This window comes from Rutidosis leptorrhynchoides, chromosome 6, assembly GCF_046630445.1.
Source record: "Rutidosis leptorrhynchoides isolate AG116_Rl617_1_P2 chromosome 6, CSIRO_AGI_Rlap_v1, whole genome shotgun sequence".
In the NCBI taxonomy this organism is placed as follows: Eukaryota; Viridiplantae; Streptophyta; class Magnoliopsida; order Asterales; family Asteraceae; genus Rutidosis; species Rutidosis leptorrhynchoides.
In genome coordinates this window covers 222,599,349-222,616,387 of record NC_092338.1, presented here as the reverse complement: position 1 = coordinate 222,616,387, position 17,039 = coordinate 222,599,349, and the positions used below count along the sequence as shown (strand labels likewise).

Below are 17,039 nucleotides of genomic sequence, written 5' to 3'. Positions count from 1 at the left end.
AACAGAAATCCCAGATATTTGCCCCCTTTAGTTGAGTTCTGACCCGGATTTACACTAGGGTGCGCGCCGCGCAACCCATAGCGCGCCGCGCATATGCCCAGCTCATTTTTGTTTTTATTTTTTTCCTTTCACAAAATGTTTCCCGCTTAACCGTAACTCCGATTAACATGAAACTTGGCCATTCTGCTCATAAATGATTTCTCATCATGGGAAAATTGTCGGATACCCGACCCGACCCCGTTGACCTTGACTTTGACCAAGTTTGACTTTTAGTCAAACTTAACCAAACAATTATACGATCGTTCTAACATGCTTAATTACTTGTATCGTGCATGAAACTTGACTAATTGATTCACATGCTACATAATCGAGTCGTAACGAGCCATAGGACTAATTGAACATCTTTGACCGTTTGTGTTTACCGTTATTGATATAACCTATATGTTTAGGTCAAGACTAGCTTTGTCTTTGCACGCGTTTACTTGTTGAAGTACTTTATTAACTCTTGCACGCAAGGTGAGATCATAGTCCCACTTTTACTCTTTTTGAACTTATATTTGGGATGAGAAAACATAAACGATTCTTTTGAACTAAGTGAACACAAGAACGGGAAAACAAACATTCTACATACGAGTTTAGAACAAAAATCCTCAATTCGATTATCATTAGTTACACTTGACGGGTGTAAGCGAGAACTTATGTTATATGGCCATATGGGTTGACAACCCTCATCTTTGACGGTTCGCTACCGTCTACAGATGAAATATATTTTCGAGAATCAGTGTTTGTTCTAGCACTATGGATGGGGTATACAATGGATGGAATGTTAAGCTTTGATAATTGGGTGCTCGTGAATATTAACTTTTAGAATGTATTACTATTATTTCAACTTTTCAAACCTTGTGGTTCGACTTACTTACTTTTACTCACTTACTTACTTAAACCTATGATTTCACCAACGTTTTCGTTGACAGATTTCTATGTTTTTCTCAGGGCTTGCACGATATGTGAAACCTGCTTCCGCTTACTATTTGATACTTGCATTGGATGTCGAGTATACATGCATTTCATGGAGCGTCTTTTGACTTTACTTTAAACCGTGTCGTCTAGATTTCATTTGTACTTATAACCTTGTAACTTAACTTTTGGTTGAACAATTCTTGTAAACTTTGGAAACAATCTTTATTTTGAAATGAAGGCGACATATTTTGGTCAAACGTTGTCATAAAGACTTATGACCAGGTGATGGGACCCATGTAGACGACGCCGTCACTTGACGATTTGTCGGGGTCGTTACAGTTATCATTTTGATTTGTGGTTAAATTTTGCGAAAATAGCCTTGGTCTATGTATATTCGTCTTTGTGTTGTGTAAATGGCCATGGTTACTATACATTCTTGAAAATAATATGGTCACTATACATTCTTGAAAATAAAGTTGAAAAGAAAAGAACAAAAAAAAAACGAAATCAACAATCAGACTCATGACTATTAGTGTTATTAGTTACGTAAAATTAAATAGCAGTCTTTTTATTTATGATGTATACTTGAGCCATGGCTTAACTAAGCATCATTTTTTTGTATTTACGAAATCTGGGTTTAACAGCAGCTTCTTTTTAGCTAACTTAATAAATGGATTTTCTTAGGGAAAGAAGAATAGGTTAAGATTATGCAAAAGAAAAAAAAATAGTTATATGTGGAGCGAGAGAGTGAAACACACGCCCATACACATTTTAATATTATGTTCGGGTTAACTTTTGTTTCATATTGGTTTCATACTGTTTATGTATATGTTGTGATACTTGATATGTCACTCTGTATTGGCATATGGACTTTGGCCTCTGTGTTGTTGCTTATGTTTTTTTATCCAAGTTTTTGGTCCAAGTTGTTGTTTGTCGAGTGTTTTGTTTTGAAAATATGGCCTCTAAGAAGAGACAAATACTACAACCACTGCCAACAGGGTCTTGTATGATCTGGGGTAGAAAATATGGAGTTTGTAGGCTCAGACCTGGAAGGCTGGAATATGCAATTCTAACTACAATAAGTAACCTTTGACTTATTAATGTTTTTGACTACCATTGCTATAAATTTGAATCTTTGTAGGTTATTGCTTATTAATGGGAAATTTCCAGGCCAACTATAAATTCAACCACTCACAAAACAATGTAGTTGTTGATGTGAGGAACGAATTACTTGGTAAGATTTGCCCTCATTATCTTAGAATCTAAAAAAATGCATAAATCTAAAAAGAAAATATGGTTTGTTTATACGTGTGATTGAATTAACTGTGATGATCAACTTATAAACATCAGTTGGCATCATATCGCTCGACGTCAGGCTGTTATTGTATTGTACTGGTACCTTTCACCCGCTATACGGAAAATAGTACCAACATTTACTAGCTTTACAGTATGTGGGTTAATATTATTAATATTGTTAATATTTTCAGCCACTAGACGGCGGCTCTGTTATTGAGTCGACAGCAAGCGTCGATTTATTGGCGACTTGACTGACTCTTAGAGCCTAAAGTAAATTTCAGGCAGGATTTAAAACTCATGGAAATTTAATTTTTACCATTTTCATGGCGTCTCAATATTACTTTTAATTTTATTTTATTTTTTAAAAAACTTTCCCTACTTATTGGTCGGAGGTCCACTCGGAAGCAATCTCTCTATCAGTCGAATAGAGAGAGGGATGACTTTCTCGTGTTTTTTCACTCTATGTGAAAAAATGACTTGTCTTTATTATCGGATAGGGGAAGGATTGTCTACATCTCACCTCCCCCATACACCACTTAAGTGGTATTGGGTTTTGTTGTTGTTGTTTTAGCCACGACATTTACGGCTTCTTATTTCACTGTCATTTATACACTCTTAAGTTCATTAGTTCTGGTGTTAGTGTTGGTGTTGCCTATGCATGCATATGGTCATATCATATGATATTACTGTTTTTTTTGTAACATAATGTTCTTGCAAATACCAACTTCATTAGTTAGTAATATCAACAATTTGATGATGTTCGTTACCATATTCATGTTAGTCATTTAAACACTTCTATGTGTTACTTGCTGGGAAGTTTGAAAATCAGGCCCATATGGTAGATATAGTTGATATTTGATTTTGATAAATTTTAATTTTATGATGATTATTAGAACATTTTATTTCCCTGAATTAGGTCTATCACTGGACTGAGAGCAGCCAAAGGGTATCAACTTGCTCAAACAAAGAGGAAACGGTTTCGAAAATCTTTAGCCCCGAACACGTGGCTTTCGTTTAAAAATGAGAACTACAAGTGGAAGATCTGTGACAAATTAAGCGTAGAAGAGCCAACGGCCGATGGGCACTTTGCACCAAATCTAACCCTAGTGGCGGAAAACGTGAATAGTCAAGTCAGCAAGTTATTATTTTAGGCCAGCTAAGAATGAGAACTACAAGTGGAAGATCTGTGATAAAGCGTAGAAGAGCCAACGGCCGATGGGCACTTTGCACCAAATCTAACCCTAGTGGCGGAAAACGTGAATAGTCAAGTCAGCAAGTTACTATTTTAGGCCAGCATCGTCGATCTATCTTATGACATTTTGTCAAATTCATGTAGTATTTGTTTATCGTCTCTTTTGTACATTTCAATTAAGAAATATATATTTTTACAAATTGTAAGTTATGGATCGAGACTTATATCAAAACTAGTTCAAGAAAATCACTAGAATAAGTTTTTTTTAGTAAAGATTATAGTAATAATTGATTTATATACAAATGCACCAAGTTTTACATACAGTCTCCGGATTTCACGAGACAATTCGAAACATACGAACCAGGATAGTGAAGGAATTAATAAAACGACAATTCCACATATATATATATATATATATATATATATATATATATATATATATATATATATATATATATATATATATATATATATATTAAGCGGTTGGATATGAGGCCATCATAGCAATGCCACATAAGCCTTCTTTAGCTTCAACATCTCTTTGCATCCTGATGTACCCTTCTTCACCCCAACTCGTTCCCCACGAATTTTTCACCAGCCAATACTTGACACCATCATCACTAGTTCCATACCCAACTGCCGTAACCCCATGGTCTAATTCAGTGCCACAAGTTCCATTAAAAACACCGCTCGAGTATAGCTGGAAGTCATAATCTCCGGCATCAATGGCAACAGAAACAGGTTGCATTGCAACGGCCTTTAATAACGCTGACTCACTGTTGACAGGTACATCCTCATGTCCGGTAATCTTGGCTGCATGAATTGCTTCTTCTTTTGTGTTGCACGTTCCATCTGCGGCCTTGTAAGGGTAAGCTGCTTCGGTATTGATACCTTTGTTTTTGACAATAAACGTGAACCCACCGTCCATGTAACCGCCTTCACACCCTTGATCTTCACCGCTTCTGTCACAATCCACCAGCTCTTGCTCCGATAGCGAAATCAGTTTCCCGGTGGTCAGTTGAGTAATTCCTTCGGTAGCAGCGATTGTCGAAAACGCCCAACAACTTCCTGTAAATTATCAAATGTTAATTTAAACGAATAAGTTAACACGAAAACAAGAGTACGGGTTTGATTTGTAATTTACGAAGGGGCTTACCACATTGACCTTGATCCTTGATTGGGGTAACTGTTGGAAACTAAACTTGATTGTGGGCTATTTGTTTTGGATTTGGGCTTGCAAGTATACAAATATTTTGGATCAAGATTATAGCCCATTATGTAGAAGCTTCTTGTAATATGTAGTAGTGAAAGTGTGTAGAATGTGTGTAGAATAATCTTGTAAAATATCTAGGTCTAGAAATACTAGGAAATATCTAGATAGTAGTAGATGATGGAGTGATCTAGACTACTCCATTGAGTAGTATAAATAGAGGGCTTCACCCCTCATTTGTAATCAAGCAAAGCAAGCAATAAGCAATAAAATAAAAGCTTTCAAGATCAATCTAACTTCTAAAAATCATCAATCCACTCTTCCACAAATAATATACATAACCTCCTATTTCTAACAAATTGGTATCAAGAGCTTGGTTCGACAAGATGATGGCCAACAATGTCATCACATTTCCTCGCCTCACAAAGGATAATTATGATCGATGGAGCATCCAAATGAAGACCTTCCTAGGTGGACAAGACTTATGGGAGATTGTGGAGGAAGGCTATGAGGAACCTGCAGAAAAAGGTCCTCTCGGCAAGGAGAAAAAATTAATGAAGACGAACGATCAAAAGGCTCTTTCCATCATCCAACAAAGTGTAGATGATGGAGCTTTTGAGAAAATTGCAAGTGCAACCACCGCCAAGAAAGCATGGGAGATCTTGGAGAATTCTCACAAGGGAGTTGAAAAGGTGAAAAAGGTTCGACTACAAACACTACGAGGTGAGTTCGAATCCTTAAATAAGAAAGACTCAGAATCAATTTCCGATTATTTTACAAGAGTCTTGGCGATTGTCAATCAATTAAAGAGGAATGGTGAAACTCTAAGTGATGTAAGAGTCATTGAGAAGATTCTTAGATCATTAGATTCGAAATTCGACTATATAGTCGTAGCCATCGAAGAATCTAAAGATCTAGAATCAATGACTATAGATGAACTCATGGGTTCACTACAAGCCCATGAAGAGAGGTTCAATAAGAAAAATAAGGAGCCTTTGGAGCAAGCTTTACAAGCAAAACTGTCTTTCAAGGAAGAGAGTAGTGAAAAGACTCATCAACCGAGTCAACGAGGTCGTGGTCAAGTACGTGGCCGAGGACGAGGACAAGGATATATCAAACGTGGAGGTTATAGTTCTTACAGAAATGAAGAAAGAAGTCAAAATTTTCACCCGACAAGAGGTCGCGACAGAGGCTACACAAGTAGAAGGCCAAGGTATGACAATTCTCAAACCAAATGCTATAATTGTCATAAATTTGGCCATTATGCTTCGGAATGCGAGAAGTCAGACAATTACGTGCAAGAAAGAGCAAATTTAGTGCAAGAAGATACCGAAGCCGTGAAAAACACTTTGTTACTAGCATGCAAAGGTGAAGATAACGGAGAATCAAATTTGTGGTATCTCGACACGGGTGCAAGCAACCATATGTGCGGTGACAAAAACATGTTTGTGGAGTTAGACGAGGTAATTAGTGGAAATATCACCTTCGGAGATTCCTCTAAAGTCCCGGTTAAAGGCAAAGGTAAGATTCTCATCCGCTTGAAAAATGGAAGGCATCAATTTATCTCTAACGTGTATTATGTGCCTAATATGAAGACGAATATACTGAGTATTGGACAACTCTTAGAGAAAGGCTATGATATTCACATGATAAATCGTACTCTTTCTTTAAGAGACCAAAAAGGAGGTTTGATTGCTAAGGTGCCAATGTCAACGAATAGGATGTTCATGCTAAATATTCAACATGACATTCCAAGATGTTTAAAAGCATGTTTCAAAGATAATTCTTGGCTTTGGCACATGAGATATGGGCACTTAAATTTTGGAGGGTTAAAATTATTATCAAGTAAAGGAATGGTGAAGGGTTTGCCTCCAATTAATCATCCGGATCAAATATGTGAAGGATGCCTTCTAGGAAAGCACTTCCGAAACAGTTTTCCAACAGAAGCTTCTAGTAGAGCGAAGAAACCTCTAGAACTTATTCACACGGATGTGTGTGGACCCATAAGCCCACCGTCTTTTGGTAAAAATAGATATTTTCTTCTATTCATTGATGATTTTAGTCGAAAGACATGGGTCTATTTTCTAAAAGAAAAGTCGGAAGCTTTTGGAATGTTCAAGAAGTTTAAAGCGTTTGTGGAGAATCAAAGTGGTCTCACCATAAAGGCGATGAGATCCGATCATGGAGGAGAGTTTACATCCAAGGAATTCAAGGAATTTTGCGACAACAATGGCTTACGACGTCCTATAACTCTTCCATATTCACCTCAACAAAATGGTGTTGCGGAAAGAAAAAATAGGACCATTCTTGATATGGCCCGGAGTATGTTAAAGAGCAAAAGGATGCCTAAGGAGTTTTGGGCTGAGGCAGTGGACTGTGCGATCTATCTAGCAAATCGCTCGCCCACTAGAAGCGTCAAGAACAAAACGCCCATTGAAGCTTGGAGTGGAAGGAAGCCCGGCATCTTACACCTTCGAGTGTTCGGAAGTGTGGCATATGCTCATGTGCCAGATCAGAAGAGGACGAAGCTCGATGATAAAAGCGATAAACTCATATTCGTGGGCTATGACTCAAGTTCGAAGGGTTACAAGTTATACAATCCCAAGACCGGTAAAGTAATCTCAAGTCGAGATGTGGTGTTCAATGAAGAAGCAACATGGGATTGGAATGTTCCCGAAGAGGAGAACTACGACTTTCTCCCTTATCCATTCGAGAGTACTGCAAGGAACGAAGAATATATAGAAGTTCAAGAATCTTCTAGTACACCATCTCCGCACTCTCCACGTACTCCAACCACTACACCTAATGAAGTGACACCAACATCAGGAGGCGAATCAAGTAGGCTACAACATCACACAAGGAGCATTGAGGAGTTGTACGAGGTAACCCAGCCTATGGAGGATCTATCATTGTTCTGTCTTCTTGCCGACTGTGAGCCAATAAGTTATGAAGATGCAGCAAAAAGCCAAAAGTGGAAACATGCTATGGACGAAGAGATTCAAGCAATCGAGAAGAATAGTACGTGGGATCTTGCCACACTACCAAAGGGACATAAGGCTATTGGTGTAAAATGGGTGTACAAGGCCAAGAAGAATTCCAAAGGTGAAGTTGAAAGATATAAGGCAAGGTTGGTGGCGAAGGGATATAGTCAACGAGCCGGCATAGACTATGACGAGGTATTTGCTCCCGTTGCTCGTCTAGAAACTATAAGATTGATAATCTCACTTGCGGCTCAACATAATTGGAAGATTTATCAAATGGATGTCAAATCTGCGTTCCTTAATGGCCACTTAGAAGAAGAAGTCTATATAGAACAACCTTTGGGATACATCGTGAAAGGCCAAGAGAATAAGGTGCTAAAATTGAAAAAGGCCTTATACGGGTTGAAGCAAGCGCCTCGGGCATGGAATAGCAGGATAGACAAGTATTTCCAACAGAATGACTTTACGAAATGCCCCCATGAGCATGCCCTCTACACCAAAGTTAGCAATGATGGAGATGTTATGATTGTGTGCCTATACGTGGATGACTTGATATTCACCGGTAGTAATCCCAAAATGTTTGAGGAGTTCAAGAAAGCAATGGTTCGGGAGTTCGAGATGACCGACATTGGACTTATGGCTTACTATCTTGGGATCGAGGTAAAACAAAAGAAAGAAGGAATATTCATATCCCAAGAAGGTTATGCGAATGAGGTGCTCAAGAAGTTTAAGATGAATGACTGCAAGTCAATGAATACACCGGTGGATTGCAATCTAAAATTGTCAAAAGATGATGAAGGATACTTGGTGGACCCAACACAATACAAGAGTTTGGTTGGAAGTCTGAGGTACCTAACCTGCACGAGGCCAGATATTCTCTACGGAGTTGGACTAGTAAGTCGATACATGGAAGCACCTACAATAAATCACTTGAAGGCGGCCAAGAGGATACTTCGCTACATCAAAGGTACGATTGACTATGGCCTGTTTTATTCGCCTTCTGAGCACTTCAAGCTAGTTGGATACAGTGATAGTGATTGGGCTGGAGACATAGATGATCGTAAGAGTACGAGTGGTTTCGTGTTCTATATGGGAGATACGGCGTTCACATGGAGCTCGAAGAAGCAACCCATTGTGACTCTGTCAACGTGTGAAGCCGAGTTTGTAGCAGCAACATCGTGCACCTGTCATGCAATATGGCTCAGGAAGTTACTAAATGAGCTTAAGTTTTTTCAAAAGGAAGCTACGGAGATATATGTGGATAACAAGTCTGCGATTGCTCTAGCAAAGAATCCAGTCTTCCATGATCGAAGCAAGCACATCGATACGAAATACCATTTCATCAGGGAGTGTGTTACAAATAAAGAGGTGCAGATAAAGTACACGAAGTCATTCGACCAAGTTGCTGATATTTTCACAAAGCCTCTAAAACACGAGACTTTTCAGAGATTACGGAATATGCTCGGAGTGACGAAATCAAGTTTAAGGGGGGCTGTTGGAAACTAAACTTGATTGTGGGCTATTTGTTTTGGATTTGGGCTTGCAAGTATACAAATATTTTGGATCAAGATTATAGCCCATTATGTAGAAGCTTCTTGTAATATGTAGTAGTGAAAGTGTGTAGAATGTGTGTAGAATAATCTTGTAAAATATCTAGGTCTAGAAATACTAGGAAATATCTAGATAGTAGTAGATGATGGAGTGATCTAGACTACTCCATTGAGTAGTATAAATAGAGGGCTTCACCCCTCATTTGTAATCAAGCAAAGCAAGCAATAAGCAATAAAATAAAAGCTTTCAAGATCAATCTAACTTCTAAAAATCATCAATCCACTCTTCCACAAATAATATACATAACCTCCTATTTCTAACAGTAACGGCTCCTTTCTTCCTCCAGTCCATGCTAGATGGAACCGCAGTCACATGTTCATTTTTGAAAGGCGTGGTTTGAGTAGTTGTTGGCTTAGATGGGAACTTAAATCCATTACGAGTGGCTTTAAACTCCTCGTTCGTTTGGTCTGCAAATGCATTGAGACCGAGAGTGTAACCCCGGTTCCCAGCATTGTTGAATGATTCTACATACGCCGCATTATCCTTAAATATCTTGAAGCGCATTTCTTTCTCTAACTCATCTTTATATACACGTCCGTAACGAGCCATCCATTGTTGATGCTTTTGTAACATGGTCTCTTCGGATAGGGTTCGAGATGTGACTTGACATGCCCACATCCCGAAAACTAGTAGCACTGCTAGGAGGACCCATCTATTATTCATTGACAAACCCATTGCTTCGTTTGACTTCTGATGTTAATTAATTAGGACTCTGATTTTAATCTTACTATAAGATAAATAAAAGATGTGGATGTATTTTTAAACCTGTGAAGTTGTTCTATAAATAGACAACATGCTTACTTAGAGGCCAGCTTAACATGCATTTTCAGATGTAGACATGTACGTTTAGACGAAACTGAAGTCGTACGTACCTGACTACTATACGTAATTGGCATGGCAAGGAAATAACTAGTTAATGACTTAGTATTACGTTGAAACTGTCCTGCCCTAAGGTTGAAACTTGTTTTGTTTTTTCTGTTCAAATTCTATTAGACCTTATTTAGTGGTGATGGGGTGATGGGAGTGATCGGTTTTTTTTTTTTAGGTTTTTGTGGGGTATAGTGCTGAGTTGGCAAATGTGATAGGGGTGAGGGCGTATTGGAGTTTGTAGTGGTGGGCGTGATGGTTATGTGATGAGTTAATTTTAATTTAGTTTTTCATTTTATTATTATTATTATTATTATTATTATTATTATTATTATTATTATTATTATTATTATTATTATTACAAATATAAATCACTAATTTTTTTTTTTAACGTCACTTTTATTAAAACAAAATCACGGTTACAATTTTTTGAAACTAAAGATTAAACACAATAATAACGATAATAAAGCTAAACAACGATAATACAACAAAACATTTTGAAATCATTGAGATCAGGAGAATCAGACGAATAGAATTTGCAGTCCGTGTCTTATTGTGGCCCGCAGGGCACGTGTCCTCTTCATCAGACACAATGTTTTCGCTCTCATCCCGGAACTCGATATACAACTTGATGATTTCGTTGCTGGTCACTGCTCGACCCACAAGCATGGTCCAGTCTTCTTCATCTTTAAGAAGACTGGTTGGAACATTGGGTTCCTTGAAGAACCACACTTGTGAGAATGCAAGAGGTATGTCCTCTTTGAGAAAATCAAGTAGTTCAGACAACGGATAATTTCGGACATTCATGCAATACTCCCTCTGTTCAGAATTGACGGTGGAGTAATTCTTGACCTCGCGGTCGAATTCCCCATCATAGTTAACTTGAAGCATAACATTCATCTGAGACATTTTGAACTTATAAATTTTAGATTTAGTAGAGAGATAAGTGTATGAGGTGTGGTTTGTTAACAATTGAGGGGTTGTATTTATAGGGGTAGAAGCACTTGTTTGAGCGAATCCAATGTTTGAATTAAAGACACATGTTGAATACAGCTTTAATAAAGTAATAGTGGAATATAGCTTTTAACAGAGCATCTGTGTTCAACACAACTTTATACAAAGCATCTCTGCTCAACACAGCTTTATTAAAGCAACAATTTATACAGAGCATCTCTGTTGAGCATATGATGCAAAAGCATATTTGAACGAATCCAATGTTGAAATTACACGATTTATTGAAAATTAAAATTACACAATTTATTTAAAATACAACAATTTATTGAAATTCAAAATACAACAATGACAAAATTTAAGCATTCATAGTTCTAAAGTTTGGGGGAAGACTCCAAATGTGTTCAGTAAGATCATGTCGAAGTTGGTCATGAACGTTTCTATCTCGTATTTCTTGTTCTCGTATATCACGACTTGTAGATCGATTCCTTATATAGTTAGGATTTGCTTCATCAGTGGCAAGTAATTCTTCCTCGAGCCATGTAATGTTAAACCCGTTATCCTCGACTATCATGTTGTGCAAGAGCACACAACAATACAATATTCGTCTTAACTTGTTCACACTATGTGGGCGTCCAACCATTTGTAAAATATGGAATCTACCTTAAAGAACACAAAATGTTCTCTCGACATCTTTACGTGCACTTTCTTGAAATTATTTGAATTTTGCACGTGGCTCATCGGTTGGTGTCGAATACGCCTTCATTAATGTTGCCCAATCTGGGTAAATCCCATCGGCTAAATAATAACCATTCAAGTAATCATGACCATTAACAATAAATGGAGCAAATGGTGCATTTCCATTTTTGATGTCATCGAATAACGAAGATTGATTCAAAGCATTCACATCGTTGTTTGCACCCGCAGCACCAAAGAATGCATGCCAAATCCACCTATCATATGAAGCAACTGCTTCTAGAACGATGGTTGGGTGACCTTGATGACCGCTAGTATATTGCCCTTTCCAAGCAACTGGACAATTTTTTCACTTTCAATGCATGCAGTCAATGCTTCCAAGCATTCCCTTGAAACCGTGCTTTTCCTCATGAGCGCTATACAACCGAGTTATATCGCTACTAGTTGGTTTTCTCAAATATTCGTCAACATAAAGTTCCAGAACACACTTACAAAACATATTAAGACATATTATTAATGTGTCTTCCGACATTTGTAAATATCCATCAAACATGTCTGCTGTTGTACCATACGCCAATTGAGGCAACGCATGTGTAATCTTTTGCTCGGTAGTAAAACCTAGTCTACCAAGCGCATCTCTTTTTTGTATAAAATACTCGAAAGGACTAGGTAAAGGTTCTACATCATAACTAAATATGTCATTTTGGATGCGTAAAAATAAATCTCTACTCATTCTATAACTTCTTCTAAACCAACGATCAAGATATGTTGGATGCTCTTGAAAATAATGTTTGTGTAAATTTTTACCTGCTTCTTCACGATCTCTACGAAGGTAAACTCAAGGCTTTCGAGTTCATCGTTGGCAGCTTCTTCAGCTTCTTCAGCATCTAATTCTTCGGTCATTTCTCGTAAAAAAATCCAAATCGTCTTCATCGTCGGAATCCCAAATAATAAACATTTTGAACAACCCTCGTACCATTTTGTTTTTTGAAGTATAGAATAGGAATTTTAATGATATTGAATGAAATGTGTGTGAAAAATGGTATAAGAGTTGGGGTATTTATATAGAAAGGAAAAAAAAAAATCAAACGGCTAATTTCAACGGTCAAAACACGTGTCATATCCTCATTGGTTCCAGCCTCCATCACCTTCACGTGATGCGTTCATCACGCCTGCAAAAAAAAAAAAAAAAAGTTGATCGCGCCCCATAGAGGCGCTACGGGGGCGCGATGGTGGCCAAAAAGGGTTGATCACGCTGCACTACTATCCGTCTTACATGGTTATGTAGTTTGGCTACTGTTTATATATATGATAACAGCTTTTTTGTTTACACTGTTTTGTATTATCTTTCGTCATTAACATAATATACTCCGTATACTTTTATTCTCATATATGAATATGAATTATTAACCAATAAGCATATATATCAATATATTCTAAAAGTTCCTAAAGAAATATATAGCCTTTTGACTGAAGAAATAGCTGATAAGAGCAGACTTTAAAGGGAAATTGTTCAAAATACACTTTTTTTTAAGGGCTTCAAACAAAATACACTTTTTTAAAAAAAAAAATTTGTCTTTTTACACCATTCGGTAGACGGAATTTCTGTCTACCACCTTTATCTGTCGTCTACTACCATTTTTACAAAGTAGTAGACAGTAACAACAAGGTAGTAGACAGTGAGAACAAAGCAGTAGACAGCCAATTACAAGGTAGCTGACCGTCTACTGCCTTGTTGTTACTGTCTACTACCTTGTTGTAGGTGTCGACACCAATAATACATATCAGTCGACACCTACAACAAGGTAGTAGACAGTAACAACAAGGCAGTAGACGGTCAGCTACCTTGTAATTAGCTGTCTACTGCTTTGTTCTCACTGTCTATTACCTTGTTGTTACTGTCTACTACTTTGTAAAAATGGTAGTAGACGACACATAAAGGTGGTAGACAGAAATCCCGTCTACCGAATGGTGTAAAAAGACAATTTTTTAAAAAAAATGTATTTTGTTTGAAGCCTTAAAAAAATGTGTACTTTCATCAATTTCCCGATTTTAAAAGATAATATGCTTGCAACAGCCCAAATAGGCATACGCCATTGGGGTTTACTTAGTTGGTTGAGCCTATGTGAATGATTTGTATGTTTTTTAGTAACTATCTTATCTTTTGTAGGGAAATAAATCGAGTAGCCTTTGCCCTTTGGAACAATATATAGTTGTAGAAACTTACAAGTATGATATGAATTTGAGAGTCAACTTGAGTGTAAAGTGTAAATGATGTATTCCAGCTCTAATAAAATTGTCAAGGGTCATGTTTACACATATGTCGACTTAATACACATAATTCATTGTGTTCAGCTTTATATTTTAGTTACTCTACAGTGCTTGGGTGTCACATGCAGGCTGCAGCATAGTAATAGTACAACAAAATTAACTAAATGAGAAAATTTGTTTACTCTCTTCCCTGCTGGTACGTACCCAATCACGAATCTCAATATTTTGTATCATAATCATTCATGAAACTAAATATACGAAAAAAGAAAAAAAAAAAAAAAAATGCGGAGTGTAAACAAGTTCAGGACCTGCTCAAATTAGTCTTGTTTAAGATAACTCTATGAGATCACTTTAAATGTACCGTTTAACGTTGTATTATGTAGATTTTAGCACCAAATTAAGACTATAAATGAATGCAAAGAGGGACATATGGATGTAAAGAGGAATCCCATATCATATCATATATATATACACCAATGCAATCCACACTTTTCAACAACACCACCACCACCCAATCCCACAAAAGTGGGGTATGAGAGAGGTGGGTGTAGACAATCATTCCTCGTACCCTAGATTAGAAGGAAGTCACTACTCCACTCGCGGGTATAGAACCCGCGCCTAGATAAGGTCGTCCCTCCCTCTACTCTAGAGCAAAAGAGATTGCTTCCAAAAGGACCTCTGGCCAGAAATGCTCATAAAATAGATGGATTTACATTACCTGCATAACAGGAAAAAGTATACATATCAACACACTTATGCACCTAACATATGAACTGATGACAATATCTCTTTTGCTAATAAATGTTAGTTGACGCAAGATCCAAGATTATTATTCATTTTGTGCAACAAATTGCTTCCTTCACTTGACATGTAGAAAACTAAGTTTATAATATCTGAAGGTAGATAGGATGAACATATACATATTAAAAACTTAATAATTAATTATACATATAAAAAATAAACTTGCCTCCCCTGCTTTCAGTTGAGGCAAGAAAGATATATCTTACCTTTCTCTTAAGTCAGTCTTTGAAGTTTCCTTTCTTTGAAAACCAAGGATGAAGCCTTTTTTCTTTTTTCAAAGGCAGTCATTTTCTTTCCCCGGACCGATGACTCGCTTGACCTGTGGAAATACATCGGTTTCTTACTCGTGCAAAGGAACTATTTCTTGACAACTTGGACAAAAGATTTACCTTGATCACAAGTTGCAATGATCGACTCGGATGAGATATCTCATTCTGACCAAGTATTATCGTTACATCCTCTAAACTTCAAAAAAATGTAAGAGCGGGTAAAATGATGTACGTTACATAATTAATAATAATCCAATCAAGCAATCATGTTTTATGGCCTTACTTACCAATGATTCACACCCCAAGGTAAACCACCGATCATTAGTGGATATAACTTAACTGAACAACAACTAGAAGACTGATAGAGATCAATCCGTTAACCTCATCATCCAGCCCAAGAAGGATTTGCCCAAGCCCATTACATGGAAAATCTACAAAGATGAACGGCTCAACTCAATTAGTCAGTTAGTTATTTGCCTTGTAAGGGAATAATAATGTATAGTGGTTGGGTCATGATTTATATGCGTGTGTTTTGTAATCGGCTTAGCCTTGAGCAGGAAGTTGCAATTGTATTGTTTCTTCTCTGAATATGGGTCAGAACAATTTTATAATTTCATTTTCAATTTTCAATCTAATAATAATATATAACTTTAATTATACTGCTCCTCTTCCAATATTAGTTTCTCTTATTCATTACCTGCTATTGTTATTTCTGTTTTCGATCATAGACTTTCTGAAGGAATCTGCGAGATCAAAAATATTGCAGCATCTAGAGACTGAGAATATACGAGCAACTGCAAAGAAAATAGGCAAAAATATACGAACATTTTAATCATAGTAGTAAGCTTTACAATGCATAAATGAAAGTGACTGGTATACTGACTACTAATTACTAATTACATAAGAATATATAGTTTAGAAACCTGGTTCTGGTAATATGCAAGAAAAGCTCATGAAAGGTTTCTCTAAAGGGCTTTAAATCATCTTATTTCTACAAAGGACATTTTCCTTCTACGATACCACATACCAGTTCAATTCTCACCTTACAATGCTAGCAGCATAAATTTACCTTGATATTATGCTATTTGGTACGCAAAATAACACTGTACATCAAAATACTTCTAAATTCACTTCATATATTATTTAGTAAAGCTTTACCGTTCTTGTTTGGCTACTTGTGCATCAAGTGGCACACAAAGTAATGTCCACACTGCAAGAACCTTGAAGCTACTATAATCTCAAACACCTCGATTGTATGTCTCCAACTTCTGAAACCCCTGAAACATACCCCCAAAAAAATCCAGTCAATTACTAAAATCCAATAAAAGAAGAAAAAAAACTCAAAGCATATAGGCAGTTCCATCTGAAAACTATGCAAATTTACCAAGAACATGAACAATTTCGGCAGTATATCCACCATCATCGGAAACAGCAAGGACACGGGCTACACATGTTGTCAACTTCTTAAGCTCTTCTACCACTCCATTAAAAGCAGACCCCTCTTTTATAAAATCAAAACTATATTCAGTTTACACACAACAATATTTCTTAAATTTTAAATGCACCTTCTAACAACGCCATACAACATTCTTTGGAACTGCAACAATCTTTCTTGATTTTATTTTCATTACGCATAATAAGATTGGTGAGGAGATTCTATTTAATCTAATGCTTGCAAACGATCACCATTGTTTATTGATAATGAACTGTAATCATAAGTCCAATGAATGACCCCAAATCAAAATGTTGAAGTTGATCAAAAAACAGCAACGTGATCCATAAATCACAAAAACATAAACTAGTCTAATATAAATAGGTTATATTCTGTTATGACAACTTGCCTAGCGCACCCACACCAGCGGAAGCGAGGATATAATTTGTTTGAGACAAACTTGCGTGAAATAATAGAAAGCAAATAAAGTAACTGATAACAC

General features: G+C 36.9%; 2 protein-coding genes and 1 long non-coding RNA gene across 5 annotated transcripts; all 3 read right to left on the bottom strand.

Annotated features, from left to right (window-relative positions):
* Window positions 1–3,923: 3,923 nt before the first annotated feature.
* LOC139851733 (senescence-specific cysteine protease SAG39-like) lies at window positions 3,924–9,925 on the bottom strand. The gene is made up of 3 exons (XM_071840890.1): window positions 9,518–9,925; window positions 4,605–4,644; window positions 3,924–4,516 (listed from the first exon to the last, which is right to left on the bottom strand). The coding sequence occupies exons 1-3, from the start codon at window positions 9,923–9,925 to the stop codon at window positions 3,924–3,926; spliced, it is 1,041 nt and encodes a 346-aa protein (XP_071696991.1).
* A 1,858-nt stretch (window positions 9,926–11,783) lies between these two features.
* LOC139854407 (uncharacterized) lies at window positions 11,784–12,667 on the bottom strand. Its single transcript, XM_071843712.1, has 3 exons — window positions 12,572–12,667; window positions 12,161–12,251; window positions 11,784–12,100 (listed from the first exon to the last, which is right to left on the bottom strand). Exons 1-3 carry the CDS (start codon window positions 12,665–12,667, stop codon window positions 11,784–11,786), a joined length of 504 nt encoding a protein of 167 aa, XP_071699813.1.
* Window positions 12,668–14,405: 1,738 nt separating this feature from the next.
* On the bottom strand, window positions 14,406–16,607 carry LOC139856037 (uncharacterized). 3 transcript variants are annotated; one of them, XR_011761644.1, is made up of 7 exons: window positions 16,490–16,607; window positions 16,264–16,382; window positions 15,803–15,899; window positions 15,393–15,536; window positions 15,226–15,296; window positions 15,043–15,155; window positions 14,406–14,753 (listed from the first exon to the last, which is right to left on the bottom strand). It is a non-coding gene; the product is annotated as an uncharacterized lncRNA (long non-coding RNA). The 3 variants fall into 3 exon arrangements; XR_011761645.1 differs by having other exon boundaries at window positions 15,226–15,301; window positions 15,803–16,382; XR_011761643.1 differs by having other exon boundaries at window positions 15,803–16,382.
* Window positions 16,608–17,039: the final 432 nt, after the last annotated feature.